The sequence below is a fragment of the Sorex fumeus genome, unplaced genomic scaffold (assembly GCF_029834395.1).
Source record: "Sorex fumeus unplaced genomic scaffold, SorFum_2.1 ptg000015l, whole genome shotgun sequence".
Classification (NCBI taxonomy): domain Eukaryota; kingdom Metazoa; phylum Chordata; class Mammalia; order Eulipotyphla; family Soricidae; genus Sorex; species Sorex fumeus.
Genome location: NW_026606072.1, coordinates 4,215,042 through 4,235,735, shown reverse-complemented (window position 1 = coordinate 4,235,735; position 20,694 = coordinate 4,215,042). Strand labels below are relative to the sequence as shown.

At 38.9% G+C, this 20,694-nt stretch overlaps 1 protein-coding gene across 1 annotated transcript in view; it reads right to left on the bottom strand.

Annotated features, from left to right (window-relative positions):
- SLC1A3 (solute carrier family 1 member 3) overlaps positions 1-4,546 on the bottom strand; it is a 90,495-nt gene extending 85,949 nt beyond the window's left edge. The window contains exons 1-2 of the mRNA XM_056112048.1: positions 4,407-4,546; positions 2,531-2,806 (exon numbers count right to left, since the gene is read on the bottom strand). Of these exons, the coding sequence (XP_055968023.1) occupies positions 2,531-2,711 (181 nt within the window). The 5' untranslated portion in view covers positions 2,712-2,806; positions 4,407-4,546. The remainder of the gene's footprint in view (positions 1-2,530; positions 2,807-4,406) is intronic.
- Positions 4,547-20,694: the final 16,148 nt, after the last annotated feature.

The following is a 20,694-nucleotide window of genomic DNA, read 5'->3' as shown; positions in this document are numbered from 1 at the left end:
AAAAGTGTCATCTCAAAATATAAGCTTTTCAATCTTTATTAATACTAAAAATTATCAAAACCTAAGAATTTGACCTAAGAAGTGATTATGGTTCTCTCCTCACCTCTTTGAGGAAGACAGCTATTTTCTTCTTCCTTGCTAGCACATTCCTAGTTTTTCTCTAAATAGTACCAAATGCATAAGACAGACAGACTATGTCCAGATGTGATCTTCCCTTTATTTCTTTTAGGGCTAGTGTAGGCATGGTACTCAGTGGCAAACATTAAATCCACTGGGAGCACAGTGGAAGAAACTCCAAGAGATAACTGAAGGGGTCTTCCTTCTCTCCTAACTCTACTGCTAAGTTGTCTGATTCTTAGTCCTTAATGTAGATTCAGTGGTCTCTCTGACTGTCAATGAGTGCTTTTTGTTTGTTTCTTTGTTACTGCCTTCTTGTTAATTCTACCTCCTCAGTTTCCATTATTAGTAAAGCCAACATGAGGGCATCCTGCCAACTTATCCACCCCAGCTCAGCCAATTCATTGCAGTTCTCACAAAAGTTAGAGAAGTCCTTAGTGTGCTCGGAAATGATCCCAGAACTCCTAGAGAAAATGGACTCTTAAATCCTGGCATTATCTTCCTTTTTATTAGAGGTGTTGTTTCTTTGTAATGACTTAGGAACTTCCTTCGACATCAATCTGCTTTCCATGTTCAAGTTTTATTACTTTCCATTCTCTATTCTTTAAATGAAACATTTCTGTTCTAGAGAAATTGAGCTCTTGTGTTAGAACGTCATTTTGAATAAGCATTTCGGCATCTTCTCCCAACACATTCTGATCAGTGAATTCTATTATTTACACATATAATTACAAAATAAGTGGGTGTTGTTAAAACAATGAAAGGGATGTGTGACTTAATCATAGGAGAATGATAAGTTTTCCTATGAGTTTATATGAGTGAACTTAATTGGGTTTAACTTATGAGTTTAAATTATGAGTTGAACAGGGTAAAACAAACAGTGGAGTGATAATGCTGTTGAGTACATCATTGCTTACTCACTGGTATCCACAACACAACAGCATTTCTGTTCTTGGCATCTCTCACAAGGTAGACACCAATCAGTAGAGCAGAGAGGAGGATGGCAGAATGATTTGAAGAATAACCACTGGCATTAGCCAGAATTTGTCTTCCAGGTCTAGCATTTACTAGAATGTAACTTTGGACAAATTGCTGTTTCTCTCAATATTGAGTGTCCTCATCTACAAATCAAAGATTGCTATAATTATATCTACATATTCACTTCACAGGCTTGTTTAATGAACCAATGAACTCATGGATGTAGAATGGTAAAATATTTTATAAAATGTAAAATACCTAGAAAGTAGCTGGAATAGTTATTTATAAATGTTCATCCTCACTTTCTGCAGTTTATTACTTGGCTTGACAATGATTGCAATTCAAGGCCCAAAATGAGGTGAGTCTGAAATTTATTTGGGGGATAAAGTTATTTATATTTACATGCTACAGAATTTTTTTTGCACCATCTACTATAGGATGGAGAGCATACAAAACTCAAAGGTAGAGAAAAAAACAATTTTTTTTAAGGGGGTGGGTGAAACTTCAGTAGAAATTTAAATGAAAACTTTTTATAGCATAGCATTGGCTTATCTGTCCACCACCCAAAGAATTTCTATATTGGTACAGTCCAAAATTCCAAGTACGCGTTTTTTTCCCCAGCTTGTATTTTAAAGTAGGATCAATGTTAAACCATAACTAAAAGAGTTATAATTTTGGAGGCCAACAAATCAAACAAAGCAATTATGTTTTATTAGTACACATTGCTGTCAACAATGCTAAATTAGTAAGACTGAAATGTTTCAAAAAAGGTATAGCTATTTATGGCAGGCACTTGGAGGAATGAATGAAAGATCTGTGCTAACATTTTTTTCCAGTTTACTTTTCCCAGTAACTGGATGAGGGAGTGCAAACATGTGAAAGATTCAGTCTCTGTGTCTGATTCTTGATATTCAGTTTCAAGACAGTACCAGTTAGACTATAATTACTAGTAGGGACTCATTTCAGGTATATCCAATGTGTAAATTAGTTTTAAATGAAAAGTGACCTTATATAAAATTCATATTTTGGCTAACTTAATCATGGTTGCTTGATTTGATTGTTATTTAACTGCTCAGACTTGATTAAATTATCACACTTTTGTCCTGACATGAATTGAGGAAACACCTCATTCATTTTCCTTTTTAACACAATTAATTTGTATCATGTCAAAAGATGCTTCTTCCAGATTCCCAGGCATTTACTGTGTATTGCCCACAAACATACCAGTAAACTGTTATTTAATGGAAATAAAATCTTCAAATTCACAGCAAATCTGAGCTATTATTTTAAATACCTCCAATCAGTCCATTTGATAATGTTCCCAGGCAGCCAGATGCCCAGAAGAAACAAGAAATAAGATCCAGTTTTTTCGTGTGTGTGTGTGTGTGTGTGTGTGTGTGTGTGTTGCTGTTGTTGTTGTTATCAAATGACTTACCCACAATGACAGCAGTGATAGTGAGCAGCACAAAAGCATTCCGAAATAGGTAACTTTTGACATCCTCCTTTGTGATGTTCTGTACTTTCTTCTTGGCCAGGAGTGTGCGTTTCCGGACGCCTTGCTGGAATCTCTCCATCCTGCCCCCGACCTTGGGCTCCTCTCCATTGCTTTTAGTCATGTTTCACTTCTCTGAGTAGTTTTCTTCCCTTTGCACTCCAATGCCTCGAAATCACCCTCAGAAAACCAGACCTCTTTGGTGGTAGAAAAATGCAACTAAAAGAGGAGAGAAAGAGAGTTAAACCCACAGTCTTAAGAAATCTGGCCTGTCCCACACCAGGACAAGAGTTGCAAACAGTTCTCTCAGGAGAAATCTAGGTCTTGAAGAGCTGCAGCTCCAGGGTTCAAGACTAGAACATACTTTTTACTGGACCATGTGAGGAAAATGAATATACTTTCAGAATATGTAAGCAGAGACTTACATGCTATTAAAAAAATTCCTTACAGCCAATGAGACTATCAAGGCTTCATCAGAGCTGAGTATGTGATTATACTCCCCTACCTCTCCCCTAGCCCCAGACCCTAGTCCAGCGCTTCGCACAATGTGAGCCCTTAATAAAAGTCCAATTGAACTAAATGCACAGGAAGTACTCAATAATTACTTGATGACATATGTTATATAGATGGCAAAGCCATAACCAGGTCAATAAAATGAACTGGTATTTCATTTTCATCTTTTTATTATAAATAATTAACTATTTTCTTTATTAAAGAAAATAAAATGGCGATGTATTGATAGTAAATATGGTCATAAAAAGAACACAAGGACTCACAGGACTTGGAAAAATACACTGGACTCTTTTACAGGGTAACTTAAAAATTCTTTCCCATGAAATAAGTGATGCAGCCTGGGTATGTCTATAAATTATCTGAAATCATAATTCATTTTCATTTTTATTACCAGAAGAAGTACCAAGTAGCATGGGGGAGGTGGCAAACATACAGGATTCCTTTAAATAAACTATCACTGATTTCTAAGGCTTAAAAAATTTCTAGCACAGATGAGATGAATCCAGTTTTCATTCCAAACGTTACAGCCAGTGGGGTCTTGTTTTTTTTAAAGTGCTCTTAGGTTACTGAAATATATCTAAGTAAAATTTCTCCTTAGTGGAAATCAGCTGGTTTGTGTGTGTGTGTGTGTGGGGGGGGGTGAATGGGGGGTGGGGGAGAAGTGAGGGGGCTTTCCTCTGCTGCTTTACAGATTTTTAATCCGCAATCTTTTTTATTTTATGGTCAATTCAGTCAAAATCTGTCGCTCCCCTGGGCTAGTGTATCTGGCAACACCAGTGGCCAGCGTGTGCGTCTGTGGGGACTGGGAGGCAGAGAGGAGTCTCTTAGAAGCTTTTGGCAAATCCAAGTGTGAAAAAATAAGACCCGTCTTAACAAATTGACTTTTAAAAATAATGGCAGGTCGCAAGTAGGTGATTAGAAGACTTTGAATTTAAAATTTCATAGCAGATGAAAAGTTGAGGGGGAAGTGAACAAGGAGAGACTTCAGACCAGATTAAAAAAAAAATCTGATCTGATTCCCTTTAACGGTCACTTTTAAAGAATCCAGTCCTACTCAGGCTGGATTCTTTCCTCGATCTGGAACCACAGTCCGCCTCCAATTCACCCTGGACGACTCGAGTCAACGCTGAGAGGACCCCGCATACCCAAGCACCGCTCGCTCACCACTCTAAATGACCAGCATGGACTTTATCTACCAAAATGGCTAGCTCGCTCTCCCTGCGCCTCAGCTTGGGAAATGCAATGCACCCGTAGAGAACTGCAAGGAGAAATTAAACTCAGCGGGGATTCAGGACGTTAGACTTACCTTTTCTGATTTTGGAACGGGTGGACGCTACCCCAGGCAATGACAAGGTAAATTTCCCAGGAGGTAGAGCGGAGTAACAAAACGCAGCGCGTGCGGCATGCATGTGCTCTGAAACTGCAAGTTACTATCAGGACAACTTAAGAAAAGGGGAGGAGTCAGTGGCGGGGAAAGGGTGAGTGGAGGGGGGGAGAGGAACACCCCTCAGGGAGGGAGGGGGGAAACCCGGAGTTTCTGGAATATTGATTAATCTTGGCTCACCCGAAGCACGCTCGCTGGCTTTGTTTTGCTGCTTAGACCACTTTCCTGCTTTGTCAGTTCACTTTCATTAGAAATGCAAACCCCAGACCAGGAAGAACCGAAGAATAAAGCGTGCGCACTCTCAGAAAGCTGCAAGTCTCGATTAGAAGGTTTCAAAGAAGACTTTTCTAAGGCTAAATTTAATTATCTTCCTTTATGGCAGTTTTCCTCCCTTTAAGGAAACAAGAGAGTGTGCTCTTTTGCCTGATTGTACAACTGTTATGAAAGCGTCTCTCTTTTGAGAATTGGGAAAATAACTGACATTTGTTGGGAAGACACCGCACGCAATCAAGTACTGCACTTAAAAAGAGAAAAGAAAAGGCAGCAACTTACTACGGTTCTCTAAACTCGCCCAAAGTTACTCAAAATGCAAGATAAGGCATGCCTCTATTTTACCAGTTTATGCTCTAGGATAACAAATCTAGCTGAGCTCAAACTGCCTGCGTTGTAAAGACAGAAAGAGTAAGCACAAAAAAGAATAGGATCCTTCCAAATTATCAATTTTAACTAGCAATTTTAATGCTGAGTGAAAGTGTACATTTGAACTTTTTTGATTTCAAAAGCCAAGTTCTTGTGTAGGTAAGTGCCTCAATTTTAAAGGATGCTAGTTCTATCTTCCTTCCAGCATTCCCATCCCCCACCATTTTCTAGGAATTAGAAAGCTTATTGCCTCAAGAATGTAACTAGCACTTTTTGCCTACTTAAGAAGAAAAACTGGATTTTTAAAATAAAACTTATAGAAATTTTTTAAATTATTTTTTGTTTTTCACTTCCACTCAACTCCTAAACATGTTGAACCTGAAGAAGAGAGTTGAGTGGAAACTACTCAAAACCAAAACTTCCAGCCAAAGTTCTGTACTTTTGTGTCTTAAATCTCCATTCCCCAAGCAAAATCTGCTTAAATCTTGTGTCAGTTACCCAACAACAAAGTATGTCTTTACTCCCTCTTCAGTAAATCCAGGGAAATTCTTCAGATATGATCTCCTGCATGCTCTAACAACTCTGTGGATGCCCTACGAATTCAGAAGCAATGGAGAATCATGTAAATGCTTTAAATGGACAAATTAGTAGCAATTGTAACAATTTTTAATTTGGAATTATGTCAAGAGTTTGTTGAAATTCCATGCTCTTGACAATTTCAACCCTCTAGCCGTCCACCACAACCCTTAGCCATCCACCACTTCTGTACCACATTTTTGGGTACCCAATTATGTGGTGTCTTTTACTGTTTTTTTTTCTTTTAAAATCAAGTTCAGTTTTGGATGCTCAACTATAAATTCTTTGAGGGGCAGAATGGATCTTGAAACTCTTTTAAATGGATGGTGTAATATAGAGTTGGCAACAAAATACTTTTCAAGCTATTTTAGAACAGACTAACTTGTTTTGATGCAGGCACCCTGGTGTAGGAATGAGGAATAGATATTGTTTCTAAACAACATGGCTACATTTTATTTTATTAAAAATTTTAACTATTACCTGTGGTGTATTCCATATGCCAAAAACAGTAACAACAAGTCTCACCATGGAGAAATTACTGGTGCATGCTGGAGCAAATGGATGACAGTGCTACAGTGCTACTTTTTGGTTTACAATACTATTAATAATGGTTTCTCATGGACATGATTCCAACACTCCACCTATCACTAGTGTATCCTTCTCCCTTCCCCAAGGAACCCAACCTACCTCCCTTTCACTTCCCCCAACTCAGATGTGTGTGTGTCAGTTCCCCATTATACTGACACATGGCTACATTTTAAAGTATTTTAAACTATACCAGGACCTATCTGAGCCATTACTTAAGGTCTAATTAGTCCACACCTCTTGCGTGAAGTGACTTATATTTCAAGGGAACTTAAAATAAATTTTTTAAAATTCTTTTAAATGGAGCTTCAAGACAAGTCACTTTTCTCCATTCTAATTACTTTTCTTTCATAGGTAACAAAAAGGAGTGGAAATAAACTTCAGGTTAGCCTTGAGACAGAGGAACCTCATGTCCTTGTCCCCCACCCCCAATTCCCTCTACTCCCTAGAGCTAGATTAAAAGCCATTTCATTAGTTTAGTTTTCACCACCATTATGGGAGTCTGGTGTTCCCCCCAAAGAGGGAAGTAATTCATTACTGAAAGTTTTGTTGGCAGTAATAAAATCTAATGAGAAAATGAGACGCAAAGAGTCTCAGTTCAGAGTTCCTCTGGATTACAAAATTTTAGTTTAAGGGATATATTGGGAATTGCTGCTTTAAATTGCCCTTTTCTTTTCTTTTCTTTTCTTTTCTTTTTTTTTTTTTTGGAAAGCCACAGTCATAATGCCCTAAGGCAGCTTGAGTTTACTGAACACAGATTTCTCCTTCTCCCTTTTAGATAAGACCCTTGAACATTAAAATATTTTCCATGCCGGGGCTGGAGTGATAGTATAATGGGTAGGGCTTTTGCCTTGCATGTGGCTGACCCGGGTTTGATTCTCAGCATCCCAGATGGTCCCATGAGCACCGCTAGGAGTAGTTCCTGAGTGTAAAGCCAGGAGTAAACCCTGTACATTACGGGGTGTGACTCAAAAGGCAATAAATAAATTAATTAATTAATTAAATTTAAAAAAATTCTCCATGCCATAGATGTATTGAATATGTGAAATATAAGGAAATATGAACAAGCCTCTGTATACTGTATTTGAATTAAAGCTACACTGGGTAGGAAACACATAGTCAAGGAATCATAGTCATTGTGGCATTCAAGTGTGGATAAAAAATAAAACACCAAACAAGACACACACAGTAAATGCTGCAGTAAATGCTGTTTCTGTTGAAAAATATGCCAAATTTTTACTCTGAAAATTCTATTATAAAATATGTTGTAGGTTAATTCATTTTATTCATCATATTTATTTTTTTGAGAAAACAATGTTACTATAACAAGAAACAATCAAATCTAACCTATCCTTACATGGATCATTTCTATTAATTAGTTTGAAGTATAAATAACAAGGATAATTAACAAATAAGCGGTAAAATAACATGGAGTAGTCAAACTTCAGCATTCAAGGCAAAAGAATTCTAGAATTAGAAAAGGTAAATGAATTAGAAAGTGTTCAAGTATTTTTCAAATATTTCCTACTTTTATTTTTAACTTTAAGGGACATATTGTCTTTCTTGCTCAAACACCTTGATTGTTAGGAATGTCCTCTAGTGTTAATTCTTCTATAATTTGAACACTGTAAAGTTTTTTTCTTTTTGGGTCACATCTCGCAATGCACAGGGGTTACTCCTAGCTCTGCACTCAGGAATTATTCCTTGTGGTGCTCCAGGGACCATATGGGATGCTGGGAATCAAACCTGGGTCGGCTGCATGCAAGAAAAACTCCCTACCCGCTGTGCTATCGCTCCAGACTGCACTGTAAATTATTAAGACAATGAATGGAACCTGTTTTAAAGACCAATGGAAGTGTCCAAGTGCAATGGTAGTAGGAGTAGTAGTAATTATCGAAGTAGGTCTTTCACTTTGTCTGAAATCTTTTCCATCTTTGATTTGAAGGTAAAAAAGTAAAACAACACACTCAAAATAACTATGCTAAATTCTGTTTAGTTGGATTGTTCGCTGACTGGGTTTATTGTAAATCCGTATAAGCCAGATAAGCCCAAATATTTGTGTAAACTATAATTGATCTCTCATGTTCATTCATTCATTTATTTATTCAGCAAGACTTAGCAACTTTAATACATGTGCTCTAAATACTAGTTCCTTTCCTCAAAAAGCCCACACATACAAACCCATAAGTATTGTGTAACAGCCAATGGGAAGGGTTCTACAGACACTTATGGGAACTCTGTGCTAAGGTCTGTTTTCCAATAACTCTTCCTACAGAACCAAAGACTGAGGGCTCTGTGATGGAGCTGTTATCAGCTCAATATATGCACAGAGGGCCACAAGTACACTATATTAAAAAATTTTTTTTGAATACTTCTATGAAACAAGATCTAGATAGGAGCATTTTGATTTTTGAATGTTCTAAACTTGGTAGGTGAAGAAGGTCAGTTAGGAAGCTAAGCGGGGGGTGGGGAATTTACCAACTGGGGTAGTTAACACTCAGGTTAAAAAAATAGATTTGGACTAGTCGGGAGGTGCCTCAAAGGACTGGAAAGCAGGCGTTGCATGCAGGAAGTCTGGGTGTATTCCTAGCACTACATACTCCTCCAAATTTCTACCTGGGAGTGACTCCCCCCCACCCCCCACCCTTCCAACACCACCAACTAAGACTCCCTAGAAATAGATTTGGGGACCTGGGGATAAGGTTCAAGTGGTAAAGTATTTTAGTTGTATAGTTGAGGTCCTGGGTTTAATCCCTCATAACACATCATCAACACACTGTTGTAAAAGGTGTTCCTTGAGCACAGGCAAAATTTTTGGTCTATAAAGGGGTTTAAGAAATGATTTGAGAATCGGTATGTAGCTCAGTGGCAGTGCACTTGCCTTGTATGTGTGAGGTCCTGGGTTAAGCATGTTGGAGAAATAGCTCAAAGGACTGAGCACATGTCAGCAGACAGAGTCCTCCGGTTTTACTTCCTGCACTGTATGATCTTCTGAACACCATCTGCATAGTCCTGGTGGGCCCTAGCACTGCTGGGTATGAGCAACACCTGAGTATTGTACTACTCAGGAGATCCTTCCCCAAAATAAAGGAAAAAGAGGCCTGAGTAAGGGCTAAGGCCTTGAGAACCGCAACATTAGGGGAAAGATGGGAAAAAGGAACCCCCACCAATTAGAAGTTAGTGATGAGGAATTTTACCAACCATTATCACAAGTTAATTAAGAGTTGGACACCTTAGGGGTTTAAAGAAATGTCACACATTTTCTCCTTACTAAAACTAAAGGGAGTCTGCTGTTAAATACAATTTCACAAGTGTTATTGCTATTAATTATGACTTATGTTGTGAGATGGCATTTTTCCCGGTTACTCAACATGAACAAACGCTGAAGAACCAGAATCTTAGTTTAGCTGGAAAAGATCATGTAGGTTAATTGGAAATAAAAGCCTTCAGCAGAGAGCTAGCAACAATAACAGTCAACATTTTTATAGGACTTTACAGTTTAATAAACAATTTTACATACACTATCTAATTTAATCTCTGTAAAAGTGTTACAAGATATATTCTAACATTAGTGGTTCTTTGTACCCCATAGACTATAGATGTTAACAGGGAGTTTCATAAGCAATAAGCAATTTGTCCAGGATTAGAGTCATTGAGTGACAAGAGCTCTTAATTCTTGCAACTTTGGTTTTGCAACTTTTTCCAAAAGAAGTTCCCTGACCCCTACCATCCCTCTGCCCTTTGTCATCATCCCATCACGTCTAGGAGTGTGTGAGGCCCTGTTTCAATACCAAGAGCTGAAAAAAACAGAAAAAAAATTCAGTGCTTTACATTAAAGATGGAAAGGAAAAGCCTACCAGCTGTTGTTTCTTCTGGAGAGTCAATCCAACATTTCTCATCTTCTAATCCCTGAAAGCATATATTATCACTCTTTTGTACTCTCAACCTGCCCCCCCCTTCCCCCCGCTTTAAGTGTCCAGAGTGATCTCCACCCTGTGCTCCAGCATCTCTTTTCTCCACTGTTGGCTGTTTGGCAGCAGAGCCTGTGTTTATTTATTTTTTATTTTTATTTTTATTTTTTTGCTTATTGGGTCACACCGGTGATGCTCAGGGGTTACTCCTGGCTCATGCACCCAGGAATTACTCCTGGCAGTACTCGGGGGACCATATGAGATGCTGGAAATCGAACCCAGGTCGGCCGTGTGCAAGGCAAACACCCTACCCACTGTGCTATCACTCCATCCCCAGCAGAGTCCGTGTTAGTACTGTAGACTCAGTCACCATTACAGAAAAATCTCAGTAAAGAGTTGTAGCATGAATAACTGGACATAACATAAGTCAAGTAATAGAAAGATTTTAAAAAAATCTATCCCAATTCTAAAACTTGATTAGAAAGGATATAAGCTAATATTGAATTCAAAGAAGGGGTGAAGGCACCAGGAGAGGGCTCAGTGTTGAAAAGTGAGATGGTGAGAGTGTTGGATCCCCTGGGCGGCCCCAGGCTCAGAGCACTGTCCTGGCATCTCTGCTTTCCTGGTCCTGCTATCTGTGATCCCTGGCACTGAAGTCAGGTAGATGTTTTTGAGCATCACACCTAAAGAGACATGCAAGCACTGTGGCCAAAAGTGAGACTCCTTTCAAGCACCACCATAAAGCATGCGTGTAACACCTGTTCATGACAGCATCAATAGATGGAAGGGGAGGAAGGGGGAAATTGGAAGGACAGGAGACCAATTTATTTCTATTTATTTGTTTATTTATTTTTCTTTTATGGGGGCACACCCAGAGGTGCTTAGGAATAAACTTCCTCTCCATGCTTAGGGAGTTGCTGCTGGAGGTGCTGGGGATCAAACCTGCATGCAGAGTGTGCTCTGGCCAGATGAGCTATCTCTCTGCTAGAGTTCCTTTTGAAATCTTTATCACACAAATAGATTTGAATGGGGCTGCTCTAATTGCAGGGATTGGGGAGTAGTGAGGGCTTACTTCAGCAACTCTCTATTCCATCCCCAGGTAGATCCCCTGAGCGCTTCTTCAATCCATGATTCCATCATCAAACCTTGAGAACCAATGTATAGGTCAGTTCGAGAGGTGCCATGGTTCTGCAGTGCCAGGTCAAGATTTTAACAAAGTCTCCCTTTCCAATTACTGTTCCTATTATGCTTGCAACTACTAAACTACACGTTCCTCCCTTCTGATTGTGAATGCCATTTGTAAAATGAGCTAGGACTCTTGTTTTTCTCAAGTCACTTTCCTGACTAAACATTCTATGATGCTAAATTATGTCATGAAAATAATGGTCTTGCCCTATCCACTTTGGTCTATTTAGTTAAAGACACATTTTTATATGCATGCCATGATTAATAGTTTCTCATTAGATTTCCCTGTCACAAATTAAACACAAATATATAAACACCCACCAAAGGAAGCTTATTGAAGGGCTTGGGTTTTATGAAGCACAGTGATGACATGAATCTTTTATAAGTGTTTTCTGTATAGAATCATAATTACAGCAATCAAGTCAGATACACATCTTTTGTAAGGAAAAAAGTAATTATAATTTAAAAGCACACAGCTCAAAGTTGCCATCACAAAAACGACTATTATAGCAACTACTTCACATTTGGACATTTTTTTGGCAGGAGGTCTGGACATTGTTTATTGTGAGTCAGAAACAAGTACTGAGAAAATATGCAAATTTTTTAAGCAAGAGAAAATGAAGCTTTGAGTTGAGAAAACAGGGTGAATGGTGGAAACAGTCTGGGCCTTGAACACAGGTCAACCATCGTGCCTGAATTTTCCATCACTAGATGCTGTTATAGAAATGTGGGGTGAAGTCAGAATGTTTTAAGACATATATTCAAGATTGATGCTGCAGAGACAAAGTTTAGCTTCTGCAAGTGTCTCGATTGATTTTAGACAGAAAGACTGGGGGTGGGAGGAGAACCTCCAATTACACATCTTTTTAAGCTCTGATGACCAGTAGGGTAGTCACTGCAGCCTCATGAATAGTTCACTGCAAGTTCACAGAAGACCAACCTCTTCTGCTCACACAGCTGCCTCTGCCAGAGATCACACCTGTTGAAATAAAATGAACTCCGGGGAATGAGTTCACTTCTGCCTTGGTGGTGCATCGATCCAGTAAAGTACTTCAAAAATCTCTCCCTATCACAAGTGAAACTAGGGGATCCAACGAGGCATTGGAGAAAAAGATGCTAAGATTGGGGTCTAGTTGGAGATTTGTGGGCACCAACTGTGGTCCTTGCCATTAAAGTCAAAGTGAGACAAAAGCTAGGTTTCAGACTTTTAAAGAAAGCCTTTGTGCAAATAAAATCTCATGATACAACAAACAGCAGTCTGGCTCATAAGGGTAAACCTAACCTGAAGTGAGGGAGCTGAGTTATCTTCCTTATTTCCTGGTTGGACCCTGAGTGGGTTCCCATGGTAGGATGTAGAAAGGTCTAAGTAATTTTCCAGTGTTCATAATGTCAACAAATATATTTTATAACAATATAGTTTATTACTATTATTATTATTATTATTATTTCGGTCAAAAATCATGTGCAAGGGTACTGATTCAAATCTCAGGAATAGGCAAGGAATTGGATAGGGCATCAGCTATAGTTTTAATAGCCATGGCACCCTGTTATCTTGAGGACAGATATGGGAAATAAAGCATGCCAAAGAAATACTATTCCCAAAGTCAATCAACTAAATATCAAAGGTATTAGGAGAACCTAATATTCACATTCCCTGATAATATTAATATTAATACTCCTAATCATTTTCAGAGAAATATGTTATTTTATGATATCAACAATATTCAGTGGAATCTTGAATACTCCTTGATTCATTTATGAAGTAAATGTTTTCAAACCCATTGCTACAAAACGACATTGTCCAATATTTTCAATACTACTAGCCCTGTATAACTATTGAAACTGAGTGTAGCTACCTCAAATTGATATATGTTGTAAGTGAAAAGTACATATTAGATCTGAAAACAACTCAAAAAGAGGCATAGCATCTCAAGCACAGCAGGTAGGGTGTTTGCCTTGCAAGCGGCCAACATGGCCGACCCGACTTTGATTCCTCTGCCCCTCTCAGAGAGCCTGGCAAGCTACCGAGAGTATCTCGCCCACACAGCAAAGCCTGGCAAGCTACCTGTGAAGTATTCAATATGCCAAACACAGTAACAACAAATCTCAAAATGGAGACGTTACTGGGCCCGCTCGAGCAAATCGATGAACAACAGGAGGACAGTGACAGTAACAGCGAGAGCCCAGCAAGCTATCAAGAGTATCTCGCCTGCATGGCAAAGCCTGGCAAGCTACCCGTGGGGTATTCGATATGCCAAACACAGTAACAAGTCTCACAATGTTACTGGACCCGCTAGACCAAATCAATGAACAACGGGAGGACAGTGACAGTGACACTGATGGCATGTTGTATAATGTTATATTAAACAATGGGTTTAATAAAAATATTAAAATGCATTAAATATACTAAGCAAATTATATTTCGTGTATTTTTGACTCCTTTTAATAGACTGGCATGAAAATTAAAGTACATATGTGACTCACATTTATTTCTCTTGGGCAACACTATAATAAGTTATTTATTGTAAAGCTTTTTATAGAGGAATATTTGGAACTGGCAGAGCTCAAAAAATTTTTTCTTCAGTCCAATCTCTTCTTATTTAAAAAGATGAACATGTGGTTAGAATATTTTGATCATAAAGACCAAAAATTTAATGTGAAGGGGAATAATAATAACTTCTACCATTTATTAAGTCTTTTGGATGTGTTAGGTCTTGTGCCAAATGATTTATTTTCTTGGTATAACTACTCTGTTGTTAGTAAGTTTTATTTTTCCCACTTTGTAAATGAAGGAATTAAAGGTTACAGAGAATGAGTAACCAGACAAAATTATAAGTTGGTGGAATGCATAGACTGGAATCCTGCACTCAAAACTCAAGCAATAATACAGCATATAAGGCACTTCCCTTGCACATGACTGACCCAGGTTCCATCCCGCCAACCTATATGGTTTCCTGAGTCCGCCAGGAGTAATTCATGAGCGTAAAGCCAGGAGTAACCTTGAGAATCACTGAGTGTGGCCCCCAAACAAACAAACAAACAAACAACAAAACTCAAGGCATTGAGTGTCACATAACTCTACTTTGTTGGAAACATTATTCCCTACAAAATGACTGTCCTTGAAATTTCTAAATTCCCACTATGATTGAATGTCAATTCCACACCTAAGACTGAGATGGGTTATACAGAAGAGAACAAAATAGTTGAGTCTCCAAGGGTCTTACAATATGGTAGGTGAGGCATATTACTGAAGGCTGGAGAACGGGCTCAAAGTGCTGAAGAGCATGCTTTGCATGTAGGAGGCTGAAGGTTGCCTGGTTCTCAGAGCATTGTCTATAGCTAGCTACCCCGAGCACTGACCTGGGAGTAACCCCTGAGAACCACTGGGTATGATCCCCAAACAAGAACAAAAAAGACTTATGACTGAAATAAATGACCACTGCAAGTTCAGAGTGAACATTTTCTTCTGTTTGGGTTCCTTTTTGGTTTGGTACAGAAAGAACAAATTAAATTGCATTCATATCTGCATGAATATAAATTCTAAAAAAATGGAGATAAAATGAAGTGATTGGAATGCCTTAAAATTATTTTTATTGATTGAGAGTCTGTGATTTATAATATTGTTCATGGTGGTTTCTTATGTACATAATTCCAACACCACTCTCATCACCTGTATATCCAACCTTGCCCTAGGGATCCCAATGCCTGTACCTTCAACACCTCTTCCCTAAGTTCAACTTCATTATGTGAATAAATTCTCCCATAGCATTCATTACCTTTGACTCTTATTTGCAATCTTGCTGTGTATCTTTAAGTCATCTTGAGTCTTCAGTCCAATCTGAGAGACATCTATCTGTATTATCCCTTTCAATCATAGTGAGAATGACTGACTTCATTCAGTATGACATCATCTAGTTCCATCCATGTTGCTACAAATTCCATGATTTTGTTTTTTCTTAAAGCTGTATAGTATTCCACTGTGCATGTACACCACAACTTCTTGATCTACTCATCTGTATTTAGGTTGTTTCCATATGTTGAATATTGTACTAAGTGCCCTGATGACTGTAGGCATGCTTATATCCTTTCAAATTAATATTTTTGCGTTTTGGGATAGATGCCTAGAAATGGTATTGCTGAATCATGTAGTAGTTTTAATACTACATTTTTGATAGGTTTCTTTATTGCCTTCCATAGAGGCTGAACTAGGTGACATTCTCATCAGCAGTAGTATGTCTTGAACTACTGAATAGGTACCTGGGACTTCAAAAAGAGATGAAGTAAATATGCATGAGAAGGAGAGGATGATCAACATGACAAAAGAAGCAGATGTGCTGTGGTAAGGTGTTTATCTTGTCATATATGTAGATTTCTCCAATAGAAAGATTGTTTCTAGAGATAAAATCTACATCTGGGAAATGACCTCATTTTTTTTTCTTCTAGGTAGTTAAAGGAGTGAAAAAGTTTATCTTGTTTTTAAACAATCCATATGCAATAGTACATCTTGCAAAGGCTTGTCCAATTTTGCTGTTGTTGATTTTTATGTTCTTGTTTGCTTGGTTCATAGCTGGTGGTTCCTGAGGGTCTGTGCCCTGGGGTCCTCAAGGGAATGATGTAAGAATGAAGATCTAATGAGGCCTCCCACAGGTAAAACATGGGCTCATCCCTGGAGCTCTCTCTCTCTCTCTCTCTCTCTCTCTCTGGTCTGGAAGGCCTGTTCTGAACATTTCCGGGAAGTCTATCAGTCACCGAAAAAACCTGGTGCGCAAGGAAAGGAGATTCATTCCAGTTATGAAGGGAAAACAAGAGGTGCCACGGAAGAGGCAGCATTTCATAAGGAATTCTAAAGAGTGAAACTTTTGCCCCCAGACTTAGATTTAGCTAGGCATAGTTTGAGTAGAAGAAATAGCAGAAGTAAAGACATCGAGTTGTGTGAAAGGATTAGCAAGAATCTCAGATTAGCTATTTATATACATGGCAAAAGATGAGAGGAAAGACTGAAGAGATAGAGTACATACCATGTTTTAGATAAGAAGAGGAGTGGGCAGTAAGGAAGTAGAAACAGCATTATACCTTGCGGCTTTGACAATACAGTCATGGCATTTCTTGCACTGAAAAAGAGCCTTTAGATGTGATTTTAAAAATCAGAGGTAGTTTTGTATTAATGCAATTTGCACTGTCCACTGTCCTCCCGTTGTTCATCGATTTGCTCGAACGGGCATCAGTAACATCTCACAACAAATTGTGAGACTTATTGTTACTATTTTTTGGCATATCGTCACAGGTAGCTTCCCATGCTTTGCCCTGCGGGCGAGATACTCTTGGTAGCTTGCCTGGCTCTCTGAGAGGGGCAGAGAAATAGAACTTGGGTCTCCCATGTTGGCTATGCGCAAGGCAAACACCCTACCCACTGTGCTATTGCTCCAGCCCAACGCAATTTGAAGGATCCTAAATTCCTTTGATCTGTTTATAGCAAGCCATACCACTAACCACAACACAATTGGCCTCTAAGACTTTCAAGAACTACCCAATCTTCATAGGACAGAAAGAATGTATTCAAATGTTAGGTAACTGCTTTAAAAAAATCCTTCCACCCTTGACCCATAACAAATAAACTCTTGCCTGAGTCTCTCATAACAGGATGTCCTAACAGAAACTGGCATTGATTTCTGCCTGCTAAAATCTCCTGTGGAAGGACCTGGAAGGAATCAAGTCAGAGTCAGTGAATGTCAGGTGAGTATCCCAGAGAGATGCAGGGGCATCCAGGAAAGAGGCCGAATGTGAGCATAGATCAAGTTATTAAAACCTGTTTCAGCCCTGAACACAGGCTCATCTCCACCAGCCTCATTGCCAACAGACCATGTACAGAGCCGTGTGTTAATCCCTTGGTCCCTTGCCCTGCTGTTTTTCACTTGAACATTCTCTGGCCTAGTAACATCTCCTGCATTGTCAGTGAGCAGGTCTCCTTGAATGATTCTTTTGCAGAATCATTCCTGCCTTTAAGGTTGGGAAAGAGATTCTTTCAAACACAAACACAAGAAATTACCAGGGCAGTGCTCCCCCTCCCCCCCCCCCGGGGGGGGGGCAACATTCCGCATATTCTAGGAGCTCCATTAGCTCTGTTTTCTCACCCCAGACACCACTCACTGCTCAGTCCACCGTTCTCACTCTGATCAAAATCCTGACTTTTTTCTACTTCATTAGAGGAAGATCTATCTGTAGGTGTGTGTATGTGTACTTGTGTGCATATTTGAAAGATTAACTATTACTATTTACAAGGTAGACAGACAAAAGAAGCTTTCACCATATGTAAAAAAGAATGAATAATTTCAACAAATGGTATTTGGGAATTCCTTGTTTTAGATGTCTTCTTTGTTTTTCATCTTTAAAACAGAACACATACTTCATGCCCTTGAAACAGTAGCTAGTGTTTTCCTCTCTCTTCGCCTGATAAATACTTGCATTTATCCTGCAGCAAATCCAACAGGACTCATAGATTTTATTGCTGGTTTTGTTTCAATTTTTTTCCAGGAAATTAGAGCCACCAGGTGAGGCTGATTATAAGGAGCCTTTTGGTGATTAAAATGTGCTTCCAGTGTAATCTGGGCCAAGGGTGGGAGTAGGGAAAATACCCATTTATACCAAGCCCCACCAAGATTTAATGCCCAGCCTAAGTGCTATTTCAACTTCTTCCCAAAGTAGAAATTTAAACAAAGCGATATGGAGTTTCCTTCTTAGGTCTAGTATAATCTACATGTTTCTTACTCCCCCCATCTGTAATAGAACGTGGCTGTGCTTGAAATAATTTTGCACTCCCTTTCTTTTTTTTTTAATTTATTTTAATTTTTATTAGTGAGACAACATGAGGCACAGTTGTAGACTTACAAATTTTGTGTTTGGGTTTCAATTATACAATGATCAAAATACCCATCCCTCCACCAGTGCCCATTTTCCACCACCACGGATCCCAGTATCCCTCCCACCCCCCATCCCCCCCATCCCACCCTGCCTCTGTGGCAGGGCATTCTCTTTTGTTCTCTCTCTCTTATTGGGTGTTGCGGTTTGCAAAAGAGGCAATGGGTGATAATCATGTTTGGTCTATAGTCTACTTTCAGCATTGCACTATCTTTCTATGAAAAAGAGATTAGTTAGAAGGTTTTTTAAAAGTCCCGGTGAGTGATGATGACTTGGATTAAAGCAATGCTAAAATCATAAAGAGCTGTAAAGAAAGATAGTCAAGTGTTCATGTGGGATTAAAGGATTTGTAACTGGGGCTGGAGCGATAGCACAGGGGTAGGGCGTTTGCCTTGCACACGGCCAGCCTGGCTGAGCCGGCTTTGATTCCTCCGCCCCTTTTGAAGAGCCCAGCAAGCGACCGAGAGTATCTCCACAGCTCAGCAAAGCCTGACAAGCTCCCCGTGACGTATTTGATATGCCAAACATAGTAACAACAAGTTTCACAATGGAGACGTTACTGGGCCCGCTAGAGCAACTCGATGAACAACAGGAGGGCAGTGCTGCAGTGCTACTAGGGCTAAGGGTGTAGCTCAGTGGTAGAGCACATGAATGAAGCCTTGGTTTGGTCCCCAGAACCACAAAATAAGTAAGTAAATAAAATAATAGAAATTTCAGTTTGGGGTGTCCATTTTCATTTGGGTGGAAATTGAAAACGTACTCTGAGAAGGAGTAAAAGTTGAAGGTAATGGGAAGGAATGAGGGAAATAAGGTAAAATATAATCAATTTGTGTTTTAAAAGTGTAGACTATTTTTGGCTATGCGTGACACTGATTCTATCATCTGGCAAAAGTTCATAATTACCAGTGATCAGGATGTCTGTTTTCCTGTTGGATTCTCCAACAACATTTTTAAAAAATAATCTCTAGTTGACATACATGGAATTTTCTATGATGTCTACATTGACCTTATTTAAATGTTCTTTTCACAGGTTTTGATTTCCTTCCCTGGAACACAGGATGGAACCCAGGATCTTATGGATTCAAAGTATACCCTTTACCATTGAGCCACTTTGACTGTTTTTAAATCGTTCCTTCACATGCATGTTTTTCACAGCGATAAACATAAAGGCAGTAAGAAGTTGTCCCATTTGGTGATGTATTTTGAGAGAATTGTCAGGATTTGATGAAAATATTGGACAATAGATAATAAAAGAAGTAGTAAAGAATAGTAAACCAATGTTTTAGGCTTCAGCAGACCTTTGAGTAGAATTAATCTGAAATAAGGCAAGAGAGTCCAGGGTTTAGGTTAGATGAGGGGAAGGTAGTGTTCAGTTTTGCATTGTCTCCACTATTCCTCTGGAGATGGCCAGGTAGCAATAGACTTCCAGAGAAATGAAGCTAGAATTCCACACTCGAGACTTGCCATTATACATATGACACTGAAAGCTGTGGTTCTGTGTGCATGTGTGAGTGTGCCAAGGTGATACTTGAGGGTAGATAAAGACAGAAGATTCCATATCTGGGATGGAATCCAATAATTAAAATTTATTAATACATCAAAGACTGAAATTACTTTGAATGGAGTCTCTGCTATTCTGCTTCAGATTGCTAGCTAAGTTTTTATAAGCATTTCTTGGCACAAACAAAGGATGACACTGAGGTTTTTGGCTTGCAATACTGGAAGAATGTAGTTGTGATTTACTGATTTGGGGACAACCCAGAACAGATTTCTGTAGGGTGTGGTCAGGGCAGGAAATCAAAACTTGTGATAATGAAGTGGAGATGTTGAACAAGCAGTAAGATATATGAGAATGAATTCAGGAAAGAGTGGTTTGAAATTAGATTTGGTACTATCAGCATCTAGGCAGTGCTTGGGCTATTGTGCAGCTTAATATTAAAGAGGCAAATTTCCTCTCCTTGGGTGAGCGTAGATACAGAAAAAGTCTTTATGAATGAATAGTCAGGGACTGCTCCCAAGTCCAGGGAAGGAGAAAATATGGAGGAATTGGAAAATAATGAACTGAGGTAGGAAGAAACAGTATTGTCTAAAATATAACATTATCTTCAAATTCTAAGTACTTAACAGAGCAGATCATCACACCACTTTGTGTGTATATATATATATATATATATATATATATATATATGTATACACACACACACACACACAAGCATAGGGTTTGTATTTCCCCGAGATAGATATATTCTTGCTGGGAAAATAATTCGATCTTTCAAGTTATTTTGAGGTTGCTTTCCCCAGGAATATTTTAAGTTTTCAGTTATATGTTGCCAGTAATCTTGTGTGGACCCTTGGTCAGAGATTGTGGTGGCCATATTGATGTGCCACAGCAGAACTGA